Consider the following 20,284-nt stretch of genomic DNA (forward strand, 5'->3'; position numbering starts at 1 on the left):
GCAATGCAAACCAAGCTCCTGCTCCAGTCGTACAGGGACCGGACGGCCCTTAGCAAAGGGCCCCGGACCCCGTACTCCTGGAGCACCCCCAACAGGGCGCCACGAGGGACACGGTCGAATGCCTTCTCCAGATCCATGAAACATGTGGACTGGTTGGGCAAACTCCCATGAACCCTCCATTGCCCTGAAGAGAGGGTATAGAGCTGGTCCAGTGTTCCGTGGCCAGGACAAAAACCGCATTGTTCGAGGTTCAACAATCGGTCAAATTCTCCTCTCCAGTACCCTGGCATAGACTTTCCTGGGGAGGCTGAGGAGTGTGATCCCCCTATAGTTGGAACACACCCTCCGGTCCCCCTTCTTGAAAAGAGGGACCACCACCCTGGTCTGCCAGTCCAGAGGCACTGTCCCCAACCACCATGCAACGTTGCAGAGGCGTGTCAGCCAAGACAGCCCCACAACATCCAGAGACTTGAGGTACTCAGGGTGGATCTCATCCACCCCCAGTGCCTTGCCACCGAGAAGCTTCTCAACTACCTTGCTGACTTCAGCTTGGGTGGTGGATGAGTCCACCTCCGAGCCCCAGGCCTCTGCTTCCTCATCAGAAGACATGACGCTGGGGTTGAGGAGATCCTCGAAGTATTCCTTCTACCGTCCGACGATATCCCCATTCGAGGTCAACAACTGCCCACCTCCACTGTAAACAGTTTTGGCAGGGCACTGTTTCCCCCTCCTGAGGCGCCAGACAGTTTGCCAGAATTTCTTCAAGGCCGACCGATAGTCCCTCTCCATGGTCTCACCGAACTCCTCCATGCCATGCTCCATGCCATGCAATGGTGGGTACAAATGTACCCACCATGGCAATTATACCTTTTACACATACATTATTTTCCACTGAACAGCTGTCAAGGACAAATAAGGTGTCTCAATAATCTGAATAGAAATTATACAATATAAATTATTGATATAGCAACAGGGCTTTGTCAGACTTCTAGAAATCTTCTCGCCTCTCACTTTATAGTCTATCTTAAGATATGTTATTCCAAAAATGTATCAATTAATCCATAGTGTTGAACAAACCTGTTAATCCCTCAGTTTTAAAACAAAGACAAAGTCTAGTTTCACAGCAAAAATGAAGATGTCAAATATTAATTTCCCACTGCCATAAAGCACTGTACAGCTGTACAGTACATTTTACAAGTGGCCCAGACTCGTTTCTGACTCCCGATTAAATAACAGAAGCATCTAGGGCTGTTGTAAAACATGCAGGGTTCTCAGGTAGTAAGTAATGAAGAGCCTCTTTTAAATGTGGCCTTGATACTACATAAAACTCAAGCTACTCCAATAAACACTTATGTATGTGTTTTTATTGTTTGAAACAAATTGAAGCTGGTCTTTGATATAGTGTTACGATGGCAGATGCTCCCAACAGATGTGCTCACAAAATGCAAAGGAAAAGATCGTTCTTCACTGAGGAACATTTCCAACGAGACACTTGTTTAAATCTAACAATCGCAGTGCAGGGACAATGCTTGCTCAGGTTGCAGCACCAGCATCCAAAAACATCTGGTTTTGTTGGATTTATAGTTCAGCCACAAAACTTATCTAGGATGCAGCTGAAAAGGAACATAAGCAGAGGAGCAGTGTAGTGTTTAGATTCCTGTACCTGTATTAGACCATATCCAGTGTGACACTAAACATATCTGTGTTGATGTAAGGAACAAAAAGCTTTTTGTTTTTACTTTTGCAATATTCACTACTTGTTAACTGGCTGTAACTGGTAGTTCTGGGTTCGGGCCCCACCTGGGACCTTTCTGTGTGGAATTTGCATGTTCTCCCCGTGCTTGTGTGGGTTCTCTCCGGGTACTCCGGCTTCCTCCCACAGTCCAAAAGACATGCAGCTTAGGTTGATTGGTGTCTCTAAATTGCCCATAGGAGTGCATGTGTGTGGTTGTTCGTCTATGTGTTAGCCCTGTGATGGATTGGCGACTTGTCCAGGGTGCACCCCGCCTTCGCCCGATTGCCGGCCGGGATTGCCCCCCCCCTCCCCCCGTGACCCCGTTCAGGGACTAAGTGGTAGAAAATGAATGAATGAATGAATAACTGGCTTCTAGGATCTGTGGATCACTGAAGTATCAACAGCAACTATGAAAGAGGAATCCATAGTTTCCAACTTGGAAATATTTCTATAATCCTTCTTTAGTTGTCTCCCCTCGGCTGGAACCACTGAGGATTTTTGGAAGTTTCTGCTTCACTCAGTCAAATCTGGTCACAATAGGAAGTGAAATTCATCTGTGTGTTTTTGTGAAATGTAGTTCTAGAAGCTCGGTGATATAGTGACTACTGACAGGACAATAGGTTCAGACAGCTTATTCAAGAGATATGCAGTATTTGTCCCAATCACTCATGTCTTATGACTGTCTTCAAATCATTTCTCATTTGTGCAGAGGGTTATACTCCAACAGGAGTATATAAAATTTGTAAATGTTTGTGTGGATTAAAACTATCATTCTTACAAAATGGCTGCACTTGAATGCCTCCCAAGTTTTCTCCATTTACTCAGTCATTCAAACTCTGGCCAGGAGACAGTACAGCCAGTCTGTCTGTCCCTGCCATCTTCTCTGTCTTCATCTTGCCTCTTTGTCTTTGTCTTACTCTCCTCTCCCACCCTTCTTCTCCTCTCTCTTCATCTCCCCTCTAACTCTCTCCCACTCTTGATTCAACCAGGCAAAAGACCAGAAATAATAGGAGACAGGAAAGAAAACTCCACAGCGCCTGAATACGTGGGGCCAAGAACCAAGCCCAGTGGCCTTCTTCTCTCTCTTCTCCTAACCCTCTAATTTTGCACTTATTTTTGGATGAGAGTTTACTGAGCTCAAGTCTCAGTGTCATGCGAAAAGCCTGGGACATTCACTAGGTGCCTTCTCCACACATTGTCTTACTTGTCTGAGTCTTTAATTCCAGTCATTGTTGTGTTGGAGATCAGTCTAGGATCGGGAAGGGGAATATGGAAACTTAGACTAGAATAAAAATGAATGTATGCATTATTCTTCTACATAACAAGAGGGGTAGTATCAAAATAGTCTGCCAAATGAGAGGCTGACCAGATCAGGAAAATAAGGTGCCAGCAGGGTGCTATTCTGTTTTTATTTGACATTTTAGAAGATGCAGTTAAGTGCAGAATTGTAGAGGGTAATTCAGCCTCTGGTAAAAATGACAGAATCTGTATACAGATCAGTAAGTTCACCTGGTTTCAGAACTATCCAGGTGTCCATGTAAGTGCATGCAGAGGTGCACAGAAGGGAGTAAAAAATATATAGAGTTCAGTTTTAATGACGGCACGTGGCTTCAGTGGGTGTGGCCCAGGGTTTTCCTCTCACAGGAAGTGAATAATGGGGGGAAGTGAGTGAACTGTCAGTGAATGATAATTACTTTAATTTCACTGGCCAAGCTCAGCAGCTAATTTTTGACTGCTTTTTGACTGCTTTTTATACAGAAACAGACCATGTTGTAGTAGTACTCAAGTCCATGACTCAGGCTACAAGTGAGTCCTGATTTTAAGGATTTGTGCCTTGACCCATCGAAACGTTCACTCCGCCTCCCGAGTCAGACTCAGGTAATGGGGGCTCGACTCGAACTGTTCTTTGGTGACTCAGACTCGAATACTTGGGACTCAAGACTCTGTATTAATGACTGGACTACAACACTGAAAACTGAACATAGTGTCTGAAATTGCTTCTGCCATGAAAAGTGTTGCCTGATTTAAAAAGCTAACAATGAATTAAAATAACTAACAAATCCTGTCTGATGTCACATTCACCCCCTCAACAACATGTACCACAGCCTCAAAATGTTAAGAAATGCTATATGTACATGTTCAGTAACCAGGCTCAATAACATGCATCATATCTCACAACAGATCACTTTTTTTAGCAATATCAGTCATATCAACATATAGCTGAAAGACTGTCATGGCCGCCTCACTGCACTTAGTGCTGACCACTCCAAACGCATACCTTTCACCTACTTTCAGTGCCCAAATCCATACAATTCTATATGCCTACATTTAGAAATATCATTAGTATAATTTGCACAACACAGTCCAAACACACGCCCCTCCAGCCACTCCACCATCTTCCATACTTCCTCTCCAACCACCATCTGAAAGCTGTTAGTCCTGCAGTTTGGGGGTGAGTCAGGAGGCAAGCCTGAAATGCAGCTCCTCCTCCAGCAGCACCAGTGATTTCTAAACATGTGGCTTGCACCAGGAAAACTCGTCAGGCATGAAAATTCTTCTCCTAACACCTCCACAGTAGAATCTCACCATGGCAAAAACGTATGCAGTGGCAGGAAAAGAAACACTTAACACTGCAGTAACAATCAGAAAAAGATGCAATTCTGGCAGAACTGGGAGCCTCAATAAGACACAACTAACGACAATTGATCACAAGTTTGACATGAACTAGGACAGAGGGGAATTATTTAAACATGTGAATATTTCTGTTATCTTCTCTGCATCTCTCTCAACATTTGATACAATAATATTATAAGACTTCATCAAGGAGAATATATCAAAGTATTACAAAGGAATGACTCGGCCTGCTTCCTCTTTCCATTTTGGTAAAACACACAGGGGAACAGACATAACAAGCAAGAATGACTGTCACTACTGCAAGTAATTACACACAGTCTATCACAGAAGTAAAAGGCAAAACGAAGTAAAAACTGCTAAAGGAGATGGCATTCTCAAAGCCTCTGCAGGACCAGACAGGGTCTGACTTATCAATAACTATAATATTTATGCTGAACACAAAGACATCTGCCAGTACTAATTTTGTTTTCTTAAGGATCCCTTTGCAAAGTGAGGACAATTGCAAAGGGAAAAAGAGGAAGCATTTAACATGGCAACTGCTCATGAAAAAGTAGGTGAAAATAAGGGAGGAAGAGTAAAGAGGAGAACTAAGGCTGCTGTGGGCATTTAAATGGCTCAAGTCATATACGCTGCCTCTGCTAAACTGTGGGTTAAGAGAAGTCATTTTTGCTTGAGATGGATGTTAGGGGAGGGAGAACAGACCACATTGCATTCTTCAGTACTGAGGTCACTTTTTTCTTCTCAACCGTTCTGAAATACTCAGCAAACTTTGGGCTGGACTGTGAGTTCGATCTAATGCACTCCTGAGAGATCTCTTGCACATGCTCAGGAGCGACTTTTCCTTCTTGTGTTTCCTCTTTGTGAAACAGACAGAATTTCCCAAAAACATCACGACAGAATAATTAACAGAGAAGCTGAACTGGGTGCTGGGATGGTGTTATGAAAACCTGATTAGACTCCATCCATCCATCATCATGTCAGACTTCAGGTTATGAGGAAAGAAGGTGAACTATAATAACTTTGTTCAGACTGCTGTGACCAAATCTTAGGAGGTTTTCAAATCATAGACTGTCTAGGACTATCTGAACAGAAAAAAATACACCATGAAACTTCTTCAGAGACCAATACTACATGATGCAATTTAGTGAAAAAGAAATTAGCTCATATAAAAATGATATATTATTTGAAAAAATTGGGTCCAACTGTAACAATTCACCCACAATTATTCATGCACCAGGACGACCAATGTTAAATTGTATTACTATGAAAACGTCTCTATGCTGCAGAACTCTTTTCACTGTCACAATGTATATGCAACTGGTCAAAATCCAAGGTCTCAGAACTAAGTGACAAAACACAGTATTTATTATTGATTTCTATATCACCTTGATTTCACATGTAATATTTGTAATCATCGTGCTTGCACATGTCACTACATGTCACTATTAGCAGCACCATAAGCAGTAAGCTAGTTTGGAAGATAGAAGTGCCTATGTTCAGTGGCTGGAGATATTGTGCAGGTAGTGGTGGAACTCCACTGGGAAAAAAGATGACCTCAAAGCTCCTGTAACTTACTAAGACAGCACAACTAGGCACATTTTGAGGTGAAAGAACACATCTGTGGGGTGTAGCTGAAAAGCAATATAGCGAGTAGTGTAATGAGTTACTGTGACTACCATCCTCACTGACTCCAGCTAGAGTCTTTGCATCCTTCACTGCCACGTGCTGAGGTAATGTCAAGCACTGGGGACTTGGGGCCTTAAAAAACAACACTGACAGAAAGTAAACAAAGGCAAAAAAAAAAAAAAGTTACTTTCAGGTAATACTGTTCCATGGCCTTGTAAAAGGATGAGCAAGATGTTCCACTAGAATCACAGTATACAGGCTATAGGATTTAATATTCAGCTAATAAGGTCTGTCTAGTTTTAATAAAACACCAATGGTTTTCTATTTTTCCAACAATTCTGTTGAAAAGTGATTATGAAACTAGCTGAACATTTTCAGAGGCTCACAGTGTTTCTCTCCAGCATATGATTAAACTTACATTTGATTTCGTCACATATGGTGCACAGAGGAAGATTGCTGGTGCACGGCTGTGTCCTCCTTGAGAGTGACGTGCTGCAAAGAGAAACACAAAAGTAGAAAATAAGGAAACTATTTTCACCAAAGTGTTGTTAATGTGACAAACAAGAACATAAGAGAGGGGAGGGCTAATTTTCCCATTACTAACCATTTCAGTCACTGTTTAGTGCAATGGTGTTCTTTACCTCTCACAGATTATAGTTCAATGAGGATAATGCACTCGTTTTTCATAAAAAATGCATGTTAAAACTTTTTTTAATGTACATTGGAAAGACCTACATATAAAATACATTATTTTTACATGACATTGATTTAATAAAATTTTTAAAAACATTTATATTATATTTTACATTTTGAAATCTTTTCTTTTTATGAAGTGATGCTGATAAATTAACATGAGACACCTCTTATGTTCAGTATGAACAGTATCTTAATATACACATGCAGGGGGAGGTTGCAAATATGTGAAATTAACCATTTTCATTATATATATCGATTACACCTATTAAGCCAAACAGAAGAAGCTTCATACCAATAAAATACTTTTAACTATTGTTTTTATTTTTAATTAATTTAAACTTAATTTTAACTTTACAATGGGTCAATTTGACCTGCAACATAACAAGAGGGTTAAACCTCCACCGCCTTCTGTCACGACTGGTTGGGGTGAGTGGATAGAGGAGAGAGAAAAGAAGAAAAGCAACGAGACACAACAAACAATCAAACACTGGGCAGGTTGATGTGGCCGGTGACTACTCATCAGAAACATAGAGCTCCAGAGCCAGGGCAACCTGCAGAAAGGTACAGGGAGAGAGAGAGGACACACTACAGGAAAGAGGAGACACACAGTTAGTGATGTGTAAGAGGAAAGGAGAGGAGAGGGGAGGAGAGGAGAGGAGAGGAGGAGAGAAACTCAGAGCATCATGGGCCCCCCAGCAGCCTAGGCTTATAGCAACATAACTAAGGGAAGGCTCAGGGTCACCTGATCCAGCCCTAACTATAAGCTTTATCAAAAAGTATAGTTTTAAGTCTAATCTTAAAGGTAGTAACTTCTGCTCGTTTGCTTTTGGGGGAGAAACACTTCCAAGATGCTGATAGCATGGCATTTTTTATCTGTGTCTGGGACAGACAAAACAGGACCAACTGATGCTAACCAGTCAAGTGGCCAAAAACAGGTTAACATTAATATTCATCAGTTATTTCAACAATAAATATAACCACAAGTCATCTGAACAGAAACACTGTAAACATGTCGTCATGTATTCAGAGAGGTAGTAAGGTAATAAGACATTCCTGTGCTTAAAATGTTTGGTCAGAATATCACTGTTGTAGCTGTGTAAAAACTAGGATGTTGTTAATTTTTCTTTTTGGGGCTGAGGGGAGAGTATGAGTCATCCAACAGATGGGGATTTTTTTCACTACAAAGTTACAGGCTTCCTTATTTCTATTTCCACTGTGTCTTAGTTTAAGGTAACTGCCTAGCTCTTCTGCCTCTTTCTCTGTCTCTAGAAATGATGGAGCTTCAGTACAGATACTAAAACTTCCACTTTCTATTTGAATCCAGTGCCACCTCTTACTCATGTATATTTATCTTGCCTTTCCTAGTATGTCTCTTCTGTACTGTCTTTTTCCTTTTCCTGTTCTTAGACTCAGCTGCACCTCCTACCCACAACCTTCCTCACATGTGAACATCACCATGGGCTGCAGTATTTATGAGTGCTTGCAGAGGGGCGGCAACGCAGCTGGAGTAACGCCATTTCCAGATGAGATCTCTGAGTTCATTTCCCCAAATCATTACTCGCAAACTTGCTTTGTGATAGACTTTAGCCTCGAAGCATGGCTGTTAGACACTCGTCACATGTTTAAAATCCACCACTGGTTGTACAGAGAAGGAATCAAAGTGCTCAGACTCAGGAATTTGCAAAAACATAGCACTGTAAGGTTGGCTACAAAAAACAGCAGATAATTTCTATAATGTGGCTCTTCCTAAAACAACTTTAGCCTTTGTTAGGCACACCAATGTGCTATTGCACTGACTAACTTTCCCAAATGGTGAGAAACACCGGTGTCAAAGCACCTTGAATAGACTGCAAGAGAGCTGGAAACTACATTCAGAAAGGAATGGCGAAGAAAGCCTTTAGACACAAATCATGCATTTCTCCTCAGATGAACATTTAGAACACCACTGATTAGAAAAAATATATAAACATTTAAGTTCCTGACATGAATCCAGCTGGTAGACACGCAGATAAAAATTTGTACCTTTTTCATTCTTGTGTCTCCCATTGAGAATAAAATATTCCACCCCAACATCACTGTTTTACTATATCTTGAATACTATATTTTGTCTTGTTCTTAGATATTTTGATTTGTTCTTGATTGTCTCTCAAATATATTCTGTTTGGTTTTAGGTACTTTGGAACTTGTTTCTCAAGATATGTGTGTGGTGTTTGTTCTTATGGTGTTTTGTTACTGCTCTTTATTGCTGCTGGAACACAGTAATTTCCCCATTGTGGGATCAATAAAGTCCTGTCTACCTACCTACCTACCTGTTTTAATTCCCATCTGCCTGCATTTCAACAGGCTTTGCCTCAGTTTGAGCTATCGTGGCTGGGGAGACATGACACCCACATACACAGTGGGGCTGTATGGTTTTTGTCTAGTGGCCTATGACGTTCCACCACCATAAACATCACCAGATGAGGGGATAGTGATTCTCTACTTCAATATATTACCACTGTAAAGTCTAAGGACAAGTCATTTATTCTGGAGAACATGTGACGTTAGCAATGAGTTGCTGCAGAACTGTAAAAAAATGTTCAAATCTGCAAAGGATTACACCTTTCCTCCAAAGATTCTACTTTATTAAATATTAGGAGCAACCCTTGAGGTAAACGTCTCACTGTCCATTACACTCCTTTTCTCTCTCCCTGCTTTTAGCGGTGCCACGCTCGCCAGCAGTCTTGCACATTATCTGAAGTCAGGGAAGGATCCAGTCATATTTTCCATCCACTCACTGTGTCTGACTGGATGTCTGTGCTGGTGGGGGAGTGAAAGGATGGGAGGAAAGAAAGCAGGCAGGGGAGAAAGAGGGAGGGATGGAGAGCTAGTGTTTGGATCGGGGGCTGGGACAGCGGACAAAGCCAGATGCAGAGTTGAGAAGAAAACCAGACAAAGAAATGGGGAGAAAGGCCTCTTCTGACATTTGTGTCCTGTGAGAGAAACAAAGCTGATAGATAACTGCACAGCACATCCAAACCCCCCCAAAAACTCAAGCCATAAGGAAAACAGCAATCTGATGTCCTAATCAAAACATGGGCATTTAACATTAAGCTGTCAATGGATGCCCGTGAAGGCAGTTTTATTGTGGCGGTGGCTATGGGCCTGCAGGTCCCCAGCATTTTCTCTCACGCCCCAGAGAGAAAGTGACGTGTCACGCTGGGTGGAGCTCGTGAGAGGCTGGATTTGTTAAGCAGCTGAGCTCTAGTTTCAAACCAGTTGGAATCATTCAAGTGTTTTGGCATCCTTTTGCTCCTAAACATACCCTCCACCCTCCGTCCAGTCCATATGCTAAGCTGAACTGTTTGACGGCTTTATACTTAATGGACAGCCATGACAGTGGCATCATTCTTTTCATCGAACTCTCAGCAAGAACTGAAATAAGCATATTTCCCAAAATATCCACCTACTCCCTTATGACAGTCGAAAGCCACAGCTATGCTTCCAGCGTCAGTTAACCTTAATGCTCACACCTAATATTGAGCTGTACTTAACACTAACATGCTGCTTTCAATGCAGCAGAGGCCAGGCTGTAACTTCTGATTCATCAGAGATATATAATCTACAGTACGTGGTATCATATAACAACATTCCTGTTAGTGCAGAAAACGACTGTCCTCTATGCAAAAGTCTGCTATAGCGGTGAGAGTGGTGCTCAGCCAGCGCGCACTAACCCCAGCCATAGACTAGAAAAAAAAGTCTTGCATGAGATGATTGCAGTTCACACAGCACTCTACGTGAAGTAACAGTCAGAAATGGGCTCAACATTCACCCTGTAATTGAGCATTTACCCATAATTCCATGCAGAAGTCCCTCTTTTTTTTCCAACTGATGCTACTACTTTGAATGAACTTGCAGAGTCTGGGCCAGAGCTGGAGGCGACTGTAGTCACAGTAGTCATTTGGCTGTCTGTACACGTACGTCCATGGTAGACTCTAGCTGTCCTGACTGTGACTGAGGATTTGTGGGGTTGACAAAGGAGTGCTCTCATATTGAGAGTTGACTCCATTTGATTCTTTGAGATTTAACAAACCAGAAAGCTTCATATAAAACCCACATAGCAGTCAAGCCATAAAACAAGACTGATACTGTACCTCAGGCGTAAGTCCACTGACTCCTGCCTGTCATAGACCTACACTTGGCAAATTATGAAGAAAATGGCTTCACAAACCTTTTGCATTAATTCATCGCACTGTCATAGAATAAAAAGGAATTGGCTTGGAAGTATACAAGTTCCTTTTCTGTTCTAGGTTAGTTAACCAATTCCCTTTTTCTTGGTACCTTGTGTGTTGTACTCTTTATTATTTTTAATTATTGCTTTGGAAACCTAGTGTAGTTGAGCACTTAAAGATTTTATTACCTGACAGAAGGTGATTCTGCATCAGAAATTCATTTTTAATATCTGAATGAGCACATGTGATTTTGAAAACTATTCAGATAAACAGTGTTACAGTTTGGTGCTGAACTTGATAACAGCCATTTAGAATTTAAAGATGTGCTGTACAGAGAGTGATTTTATTTGAGATACTGTACAATTTTCCTCCTTATACCCTGTAATTTGTCTGAAGAAGGTGGGCTTACAATGGGCTTCTACTTAAAAAAGGTCTGTGCCAAAACCTGCAATTGAAAATAATTAACAAACATCATAATGGCCTGGAACAAAGTTCAACAGCAAGTAATAGCGGTCTTATCGCAAAATGTCCAGTCAGACAGTGAGTCAAAGGAGACATTATTGAAAAATGCAAAAAACAAATAAATGCCCTTTGGCACCTTAAATAAGGTGGAAGAACAATGGGCCTCCAGGCTCTGAGCAATAGGATCAAGTTAGAGAGGGTGACAGAGAGGATTTGGCTTTGTTAGAGTTCAGTGCAGCAAAAGCTCAGAAACCTGCAAGTAGGAACACATGGACAAGGCCAGGCAGAAGCTCTGTTACTGGCTACAGCTCAGAGGCCTTATTAGTTACTTTCCAAGCTCTGTCTGATCTTAACACTGTACATAAACCTACTTATGCAAAGATGCATCTACCAATGTGAGGTTAATTAATTTCTTTCTGACCGTCTCTAGAGAAGCGACTCAATTATAGACAACAGTCCTATAGCTTCATTAGCATCAGTACAGGACATGTTTCAAATAACAGCCACATTAGTTGACCCCTCCTGAGGGTCTGTGCTGCTTTTTAAATAACATATGATCTTTCTACCGCCAAACAGCTACAGTTTCCATTCATAAATGCTTCTCCATGGGAGACCTGTTAGGTTTTGTGTAAAACAGCCACAGTCTTCTCATTAACAGTAAGACAATCAAGTGATTGCCTTCTCCAGCAACAGATTGGATTGTTTCAGATTCTGTTGGCTGGAGAACTTGACAGCAACTGGTTTCTTTTCTGCTAAATATCCTGTCCTCCAATAAGAAAACATAGCTTCAAGTACAGTGAAAGGATACCTGAATGCAACTGAAACACCATAAACTCCTCCCTAACCACCAGTCTGAACTCTGAGAGACTGTCCACAAAAAATATATTATAGATTGCGGCAGCTGGAATCCAAGGCAAACAGCAGAAAATTACCAGTTCTATTTAAATACTGTCCTGCGAGCTTCAGCTTCATTCCACTCACAGAAAGTCTCTCTGAATGTGCACGTTGCTGCCTAAAACTCTGATACCATTTATTCATCTCTCAATCAAAACTTGACTTTCCCTGCATTTTATATGTTCAGCACATGTATAAAAGAGTGAGAACAGAACCAAGTGTCACATTATTGTGATGGGGAAAATGTGTTTTTAAATCACAGTGACAACAGACTGGCACGGGTCTTATCTAACTGGTTTCCTTAGGCAAACAGCAGGACTTCCCTCCTTACATCTCATTCAAAACACCCTGAAAACTGTGATATTCTGTACAATTCTCCTCTCATCCATCTCTGTCTTGTCCAGAAAAAGCCACTTAAAGCTTCCTCACTATGTAAATAATTTAATTGTTACATTATGCTTGTCTTACAAAGAATAGGTTATAAACTGCTATTACAGACTCATTATCTAACTGCTATAAAATAAAGAAAAATCAATCAATCATGCTTTTTAATGCACAAGGACCAAGGTCAGTGCTCCTGTACAGTTTTATGTGAATTTACAACAGGAGGTGCCTATTAAAGGATAAGGCCAATCATAACAGGAGATGCCTATTAAAGGATAAGGCCAATCATATTAACAGTATTTTCAACAGTCCCCATACAGTGACTAAAACCTATGGTGATTTGCCTCTAGTCACAGTTAACGTTCATCAGTGTGCCAGTCAGCTGTGCCATAGACCTCTGGTGTTGTTCGAAAACAATTAAAAGCATATTAGTGAAACACACCGCTGCAGTGGGTGACATATTTCTTTACTAGCAATACCCCAGACCTGAGTGTAATGAACTAGTGGGATGTAAATAAAGTGAGAGCTTGCACAAGATCTCACCAATGCACAGATGACTCTGATTTGTGCCAACATCAGGAAATCATGGCCACTTGGAGCCTTTGGAGCTACTCAGTTGGATCTGGGGTTTCAAAATAAAAAAAAGCATAAAAGTAATATACCCCCACCCCTAATATGTGTGTGTGTGTGTGTGTGTGTGTGTGTGTGTATACTGTATATATATAAATGCACATAAAGTCTTATTCTGCTGACTGAGATTTAATACTAGCTAAATTAGTGGTAATGTAGAACACAACAGCTACAGCAGTGAAGCTACTAGTATCAACAATTACTGCTGTTTTTATATGTTTTCACTTGTTTCTTTGTAGCTCTTCTTCCTTTCTTGTTTGTTATTAATGACCATTTCATATACAGTTTAACAGTCAAAGGAAGAATTCAGACTATTTCATAAACTCTGCATTTTCTTCTCTCAAACTGGTCATGAGGTCTATTTGGGAACTGAAACATCCCCTAATTTGATTATTTCCACTGCTCAATCAGCAGTCTAACAGGCTTTTATGTTTGTGACAAAGGCCTCTTAAACATTGTGTTCCTATTTTTCATTGATTCTTACTACTGAAAGCAAGACAGGTTCAATGTCAGAAGAAGACGGCTACAGTGAAGAGTTAATGAAAGGTCAAATCAGGCTATTCTGTAGTTGCAGAAGCTGCAACGTGTCCACAGTGTAACCAGGCTGCTTTGTGGAGTCGCCAGATTTTCTTCTCCCTCCCTCACTCCCTGTCTCTAACATCATGAGATGGCCATGCCTCTTTTGGAAAAGGTGGATTTTTAACACAGTTGTTGTACATGCATTTGAGTGCTTTGTTCAGTGTGCTTTTGGATTATTGTTCTCCTTGAATGGATTGATGGATGCACTATTAATGGCATGTTTTATTTGTTGTAAAGTTTAAGGATAGTAGAGGAAGGGTTCTGATGCTTAACAATAAGAGGAAATATATATATTAACATTTTGTAATGGGTTTGGATTTGCAGTTACACTTTCCTTAAAGACATTAAAACTGTAGGAAGTCAATGCACCATGTGTGTTACATTATGTTTAAACAATATATTTGTTCTGTGCATACACTGTAGTTGTCTGTGGGTACTTAGGTGTACAAGGCAAAAATAAAAACAAAAATTAATTTCAGTTTTAATATCTATACTAACATAAAGATGCCCCCTCAAGAATACATGTAAGAAGCTGAAGTAGAAACACTAGAACTTCAAATGATATTATCAGTATTTAATCTCCATCTGTGCATAAAACGCGCCCTTCACTTTAACTAATTGTACATCATCAGACATTATACTGAACAATTTCCTTCTTTTTTAAAAATAAACCACTAAATAAAGTATAAACTTTGAATTAAATAACTCCATGCACAACTGAGGACCTAATGAATGCTAAGCTGAAAATGAAATCATCCAGTGTCCAAACGCTCAAAAGTCAGCTCAGCGACAGTGTCTCCTGTTGGTGGCCGAAAAGACAAAACGCCCCAACAAAGGTGTCAATTAAGAAAATCCATGGACACTCAGAGGGTGAGAAAGCCCGTCTGAACTGTGAGGAGTCGGCGCGTTAAATGACGGCGGTCCTCATCATCCACGTTTGAGCTGAAACGTGAACTTGTTTGACATGTTTTAAGACAGCCCCCTCTTTCTGATGAAGGAGGGCCTCCACGTCTTGAACATGTTCAACTTATCTGGTGCGCACAGGACCTCCCCAAAAGTTTTGGCATATAAAAGCCAAGCTAACTCATTTGTTTAGGCAGTAGGGAGTTTCTGCTAGGGTCTGGATTGGAGTTACACACAGACCGGACCCTGCCGTGTATGAGTGGTGTCTGAGGAGAAAAAGAGGATTTCCCCTGCCGCAAAGAATCTACATGTCTAATATTTAGACATGTTCAGCTTTGTGGATATTCGGTTAGCGCTCTTGCTCAGCGCAGCAGTGCTTCTGGCCAGGGCTCAACAAGGTGAAGTTTATAGTAAGTATCACTTTCAAACAATGATATGAGTTGGTTTGGGACTGTGACATCCTCGGGATGTGGATAGCCCACAAGGATGCTGAGCAGTTTGCTGGAACTGATCGTCCTCTGCTGGAAAGCTGACTCCATTGGGCAGAGATGGGGAAAGTTGTTAGACAGTGAGGCGTTTTGATGGGTTTTCGGAGCGAATAGGGATTTATAGACTGGATTTTTTCTGTGTTGTTTGCTGCGCCCCCTGACCTGCAGAAACATGCTGAATACGCATCCCGCTGGAGCGCAAAGCTAATGGGAGCAGCTGCAAGATCTCTGATGCGCAATGACAGGATACTGAGTAGAAGCAGTGCACAAGCATTGAGAAATTTGAAAATGGAAATAAATTTAGTGGAACCTTATTATATTTGTTTAGGAAAGCAGCTTTATCCAGTTTTAGAAACGCATCATCCCAAATCACAGATAATGTGCCAAAGTCTGTAACTGCAGCACTCGAAGTTATTGTCAATAATTTTACAATAAACGCATCATAAGTGAGCAGACAGAAGTTTGTTGGGGATAAATAGGGATACACGTTTGCAGTAAAGTTTAGTAAGAAGTTAGCTCTCCACATTTTTATCCAGTTTGTGTAAAATTTAACTTTATTTGCTGAAAGAAGGACAGTGGAAAAACCTGAGTCTGGCGTCGACAGAAAAATAGTCTAGACATCTATTAATCACCATAAAGAGGAGGGTGCGGACGGTCTCGTCCTGCAGGTGAATAGCGCCGCTCTGTGGCAAATAGGACTATTGGAACTGTGCACCACCTTCCAAACCTTGGTCCACCCACCTCCAAAGCGCCACCACGCCTCCTGCAGCTTTAAATGTGATTAGGCTGAGAGCCATTTTCCATTAATAGTCTTTGAGTGGAAATTCTTTTAACTACATAAGATAAGAAATAGGGTGCGTTATTGTCCCCTTGGGGAAATTACACCTGAGCAGTAATGTTGGACAGAAAGGTTGGATGGAACTTGTGATCTTGATCTACATTTATTGGATAGCCTACTGCATGTAGCCTACACTGCCCAAATAACAGACAATGATGGTAATTGAAAGCTGACAAATCACTCACCAAACACCTGATTTTCTAAGACCGTAAGTCATTGAGTGTCTACAGTATTTCCATGACTTTGGTACATCCAGAACCAGCCTAGATGTGATGTGGAAGTCAATGATTACAGAACAGAAAGGTCAAAGGCTGCTACACGGAAAAATAAAACTACCCTAATGGGCCTGAGCTACATGTTAGAGGTCAGAACTGACTAACGTTGTCTTGAAACTGCAAAAACAATATAAAAACGGGGAAACAGATGAAGGTCTAGGTCGCACTTCCTCCTTCTGTGTTATGAATATGAAGTTGTTTTGCCACCAGAATCAGGTGTCTCGTCTGGTCTGGGTCTACTGGGCACATCTGACTCCCATATGATGCACACCTGTGCAGGTGTAGTCAAGATTAACCTCGGTTTTACCTGCGCACTGTAGGCCTACATCTAATCCAATGCTGATGCCAAATCACTTTTTTAGCAGACAAAATTCTAATGTAGATGTCAGAATTTTTACTGTTAATATTCCCAAACTCACCTTGGGTTTTTCCTCTCTCACACACAGACGAAGGGTGCAAATCAGGTGACCAGCTCTACAGCGACAAAGATGTATGGAAACCATCGCCCTGCAAGATCTGCGTCTGTGAGAATGGAGAGCCCTTATGCGACGACGTGATATGTGAGGACACATCCGAATGCGCTGATCCCATCATCCCCCCGGGAGAGTGTTGCCCTATCTGCCCTGACGATTACGATGGTACTCCATCTTGACTCTTCGTCTCTGTGGTTAATTAGCTTTGTGGCGCCACCTAGCGCCTCCCACCTCATCTCTGACCATATGGCTCTCTGGCTACATATGGACTTGCGCCCTAATCCTACCTGCTTACCTGAGGATTTTCACTCAGGAAAAAAAAAACCGCTTTGGATTTATCCTTTTTCAGCTCATTTTCAATAGTTGTTCTTTTAAAACGGATTACATTTGTCCTTTGGCAAAGTTTGCCAATGAATCTATAATTTTCCAACATGTGTACCTGTGCAGTGACAGGCCTACTGCAGGGTGCAGCAGGGCCTACACTCATCATCTACCAAAACATCATTTCAGTTTCTAATCTTTTTGCACTATACGCTTTACATTACTTTTGGTCCAGTAATCAGGTGAAAACCTATGTTATGCTTTAATCAGCCCTGACTCTCAGCTTTGACCTACTGCTATAGATAGCTTCAACTTTCAACCCAGTATTTTCAGATCTACGTTATTTTGTAAGTTATGAAAGTGACTCTCATACAGTGTCAAGAGACGCTGACATTTTTTTTCCCATTTGGTTTTGTAGGACCCCAGGTTCCAGGAGACTTTGAGGTATTTTGTCCTTTTAACTCCGACTGATACTACAAATTATGTGTAAATAGGCTCTGAGGTCTGAACCTCATAATGATCTCTATCTGAACATGCTGGCATGTCCCAGTGTAGATTGTCATTATATATGTTTATATATTGTTTCTACAGTCTGGATAAAACCTTGCAGGGTAGTTAACTCCCTTTTTGTGTCTCTCCACAGCCAGAAAAGGGAGACGTTGGCCCCAAGGGAGACAGGGTAGGTTTCTATTCACATAAACTCTCAGCATCCCTTTCTGTTGTCCAATGCAAATTACATATATTTGCTACAAGGACAAACCGATTGTGAATAAGTATAATGTTTAAGCAACCTTGCTTTTATATATGTTTTTGAAATGATCATTTTCTGTCACAGACAAGTTAGAAGCATTTGCCCCAATAATGACAAGCTTGTGTTTCTATGCTGTGTTGGTTGTTGTGTGGTTTTTGTTACAAACTGCATTGGCTTCTTCAGCTTCTTTAACATTGCAGTACCTCTATGCTGCATTGCACATTGTTGATTATATTAAAATCATAGTTCTTTAAAAAGGATAGTTGTTGCTTTTTTCCCTCCAGTTACTGACTAAAAACTGTAAATATTGATGTAGCTGCTATGATGTAACTGCTGCTAATAACCTTTGATAATTAGGTCACAAGGTCTACAGGTCATTGAAAGTTCAAAGGTCATATAACAAAATTTTAATTAATTAAAAATGAAGTAATGTTACATCAGTAACAAGTGACAGTAACAAGAAACATATAAATTCAAATTTAAAATAATTATTTTTGCTAACTTTTATGTTTGAAACAATAAACTCCCTCATATTTTTAAAGATATCATAAGTAAGACAATAAATATTATCTTCCAGTCAGTTTCTATTTGTTTTCAACTTTGAGAATTTCGAACCTGATTTCTGAGAAGGAATGTACTCTGATCTACACTGGTTGTGCTATAAGATATAATTCTTTTTCCATGGCAAATTAAAATGAGTTTTATGAAAAATAGCAAAGGCTACTGCTAACAGCCACTGTGTATGAACTTTTCCACAGGGTCCTCCTGGTCCTCCTGGAAACGATGGACTCGATGGAGAGCCTGGTCTCCCTGGACCACCTGGCCCTCCTGGCCCCCCTGGCCTTGGCGGAGTAAGTATCACCATGTCAGAACAAGCCAGGGATTAAGTTTGTATACCAGTCAAAAAAGATGCATCTTAAAAACATATAGGAGCCAAAGTTAGGTTTAATCCAACCTCTTAAAGACTGGTATAATTTCTGTAACTGAGCATCAGTTCAGTGAACTATCCTTTATTTTGCACAGACTTGAGCAGAAAGATTAGCAGGCATGAAACAACTACATGTTTTTGCAGCATTGGGAGTGCAGACAGCTCCCTGGTCCTCAGGTTTAGGTCTGGGGAGCATGCAGGATAGCAAAGTGGTGATCTGACCAGTTTATTCAGTCAAATATTTAAAACATTGTAACAGGTTAGAATATAAGTCAGTATCCGTGCTACAGGATCTAGCAGGAGTCTTTATACTACAGGATGTGATTCAGAGTTGACACTAATAACAATTCACTGCAACAGTACAAAGTAACCGTGGGGGAAAAAAACACTTCAGGTGATGTTTTTGTGCCACATTAATTTGAGAACAGTACTCGTAAATATTGTTTTTCAAAGCTTTGTGACTAATTCTTCACCTTCTCTCTGTACAGAACTACTCTCCTCAGATGAGCTTTGCTGACCCCTCTAAAGGTGTAGGCCCACCTATCCCTGGCCCAATGGTATGAAGGCTGTGCTTTCTCTAAACATGTATTTACTGTTAAATATGCAGCAATAAAGCCACAGTATAGAAGTTTACATTATTTTCTGGAGTAAACATTTGAAATGCAGGCTAATGCTGGTTCATATTACTAGTCACATGTATATGCAGCTCCTATATTTATTGAACTTAATGTTTTCACAAAATGATACAATCTAAGTGCTATTTTAAAATCTTCATCAACAGGGTCCTATGGGTCCTCGTGGTCCTCCTGGACCCTCTGGCTCCTCTGTAAGTATTCTCTTATCAACTACATGACAATTAAGCTATTCATTTTGACAGCATGCTTAAAATATTTTATAATAGCTGAAACAAGATTTTGCCTTGAATTTGGCTAATTGTCTTCACTCAGTGTTTCTTGTACCAGTTATACACTAGGAGACTATATCTAAGATAAATGCATAAACATAAAAAAGAAAGATATTGTAGTGATCCATTTTTCATGCATTTCAGGGCCCTCAGGGTTTCACTGGACCCCCTGGAGAGCCTGGTGAGCCCGGAGCATCTGTGAGTATATAAAATGTTCTATTACATAAAAGTTTCTCTTGGTTTGTCTATAGGTTTGAGGAAAAATATCAGCTTTATCCTCATTAATGAGGCACAACACTGTATTCCTGTTCTTCTTACCAATCTGCAGGATTGTTCTTAATCTATAAAATGCTATTTATTCTGTTAATATTCAAGTTTGTTATCTGTAGCACATTTTCCCACATTGTTCCCTGCACTTTCTGCTCCACTTCCTGTTGTTATTACTGACCCACTGACACACATCAACACACACTATGTTTTGTAGGTGATAAGTTCCCTCAACCCCCCCCCCCCCCCCCCCGGGGGGAGTTCACCTCTTGTTTTGGGTGTGTC

The 20,284-nt window shown here is 40.8% G+C and overlaps 1 protein-coding gene and 1 long non-coding RNA gene across 4 annotated transcripts in view; one reads left to right on the top strand and one right to left on the bottom strand.

Moving 5' to 3' along the window:
- Nucleotides 1-16,856, bottom strand: part of LOC109974892 (uncharacterized) — a 34,253-nt gene extending 17,397 nt beyond the window's left edge. For both annotated transcript variants that reach the window (XR_002277050.1, XR_002277049.1), the window contains exons 1-2: nt 16,775-16,856; nt 6,414-6,487 (exon numbers count right to left, since the gene is read on the bottom strand). This is a non-coding gene — a long non-coding RNA (uncharacterized LOC109974892). The remainder of the gene's footprint in view (nt 1-6,413; nt 6,488-16,774) is intronic.
- The window catches only part of col1a1b (collagen, type I, alpha 1b), an 18,569-nt gene continuing 13,220 nt past the window's right edge, over nt 14,936-20,284 (top strand). For both annotated transcript variants that reach the window (XM_020625331.1, XM_020625332.1), the window contains exons 1-8: nt 14,936-15,164; nt 16,802-16,993; nt 17,568-17,593; nt 17,793-17,828; nt 18,659-18,751; nt 19,317-19,385; nt 19,610-19,654; nt 19,877-19,930. In XM_020625331.1, coding sequence (XP_020480987.1) covers nt 15,080-15,164; nt 16,802-16,993; nt 17,568-17,593; nt 17,793-17,828; nt 18,659-18,751; nt 19,317-19,385; nt 19,610-19,654; nt 19,877-19,930 — 600 coding nt within the window. In that variant the 5' untranslated portion in view covers nt 14,936-15,079. The remainder of the gene's footprint in view (nt 15,165-16,801; nt 16,994-17,567; nt 17,594-17,792; nt 17,829-18,658; nt 18,752-19,316; nt 19,386-19,609; nt 19,655-19,876; nt 19,931-20,284) is intronic.

This window comes from Monopterus albus, unplaced genomic scaffold (assembly GCF_001952655.1).
Source record: "Monopterus albus unplaced genomic scaffold, M_albus_1.0 scaffold353.1, whole genome shotgun sequence".
Taxonomy (NCBI): domain Eukaryota; kingdom Metazoa; phylum Chordata; class Actinopteri; order Synbranchiformes; family Synbranchidae; genus Monopterus; species Monopterus albus.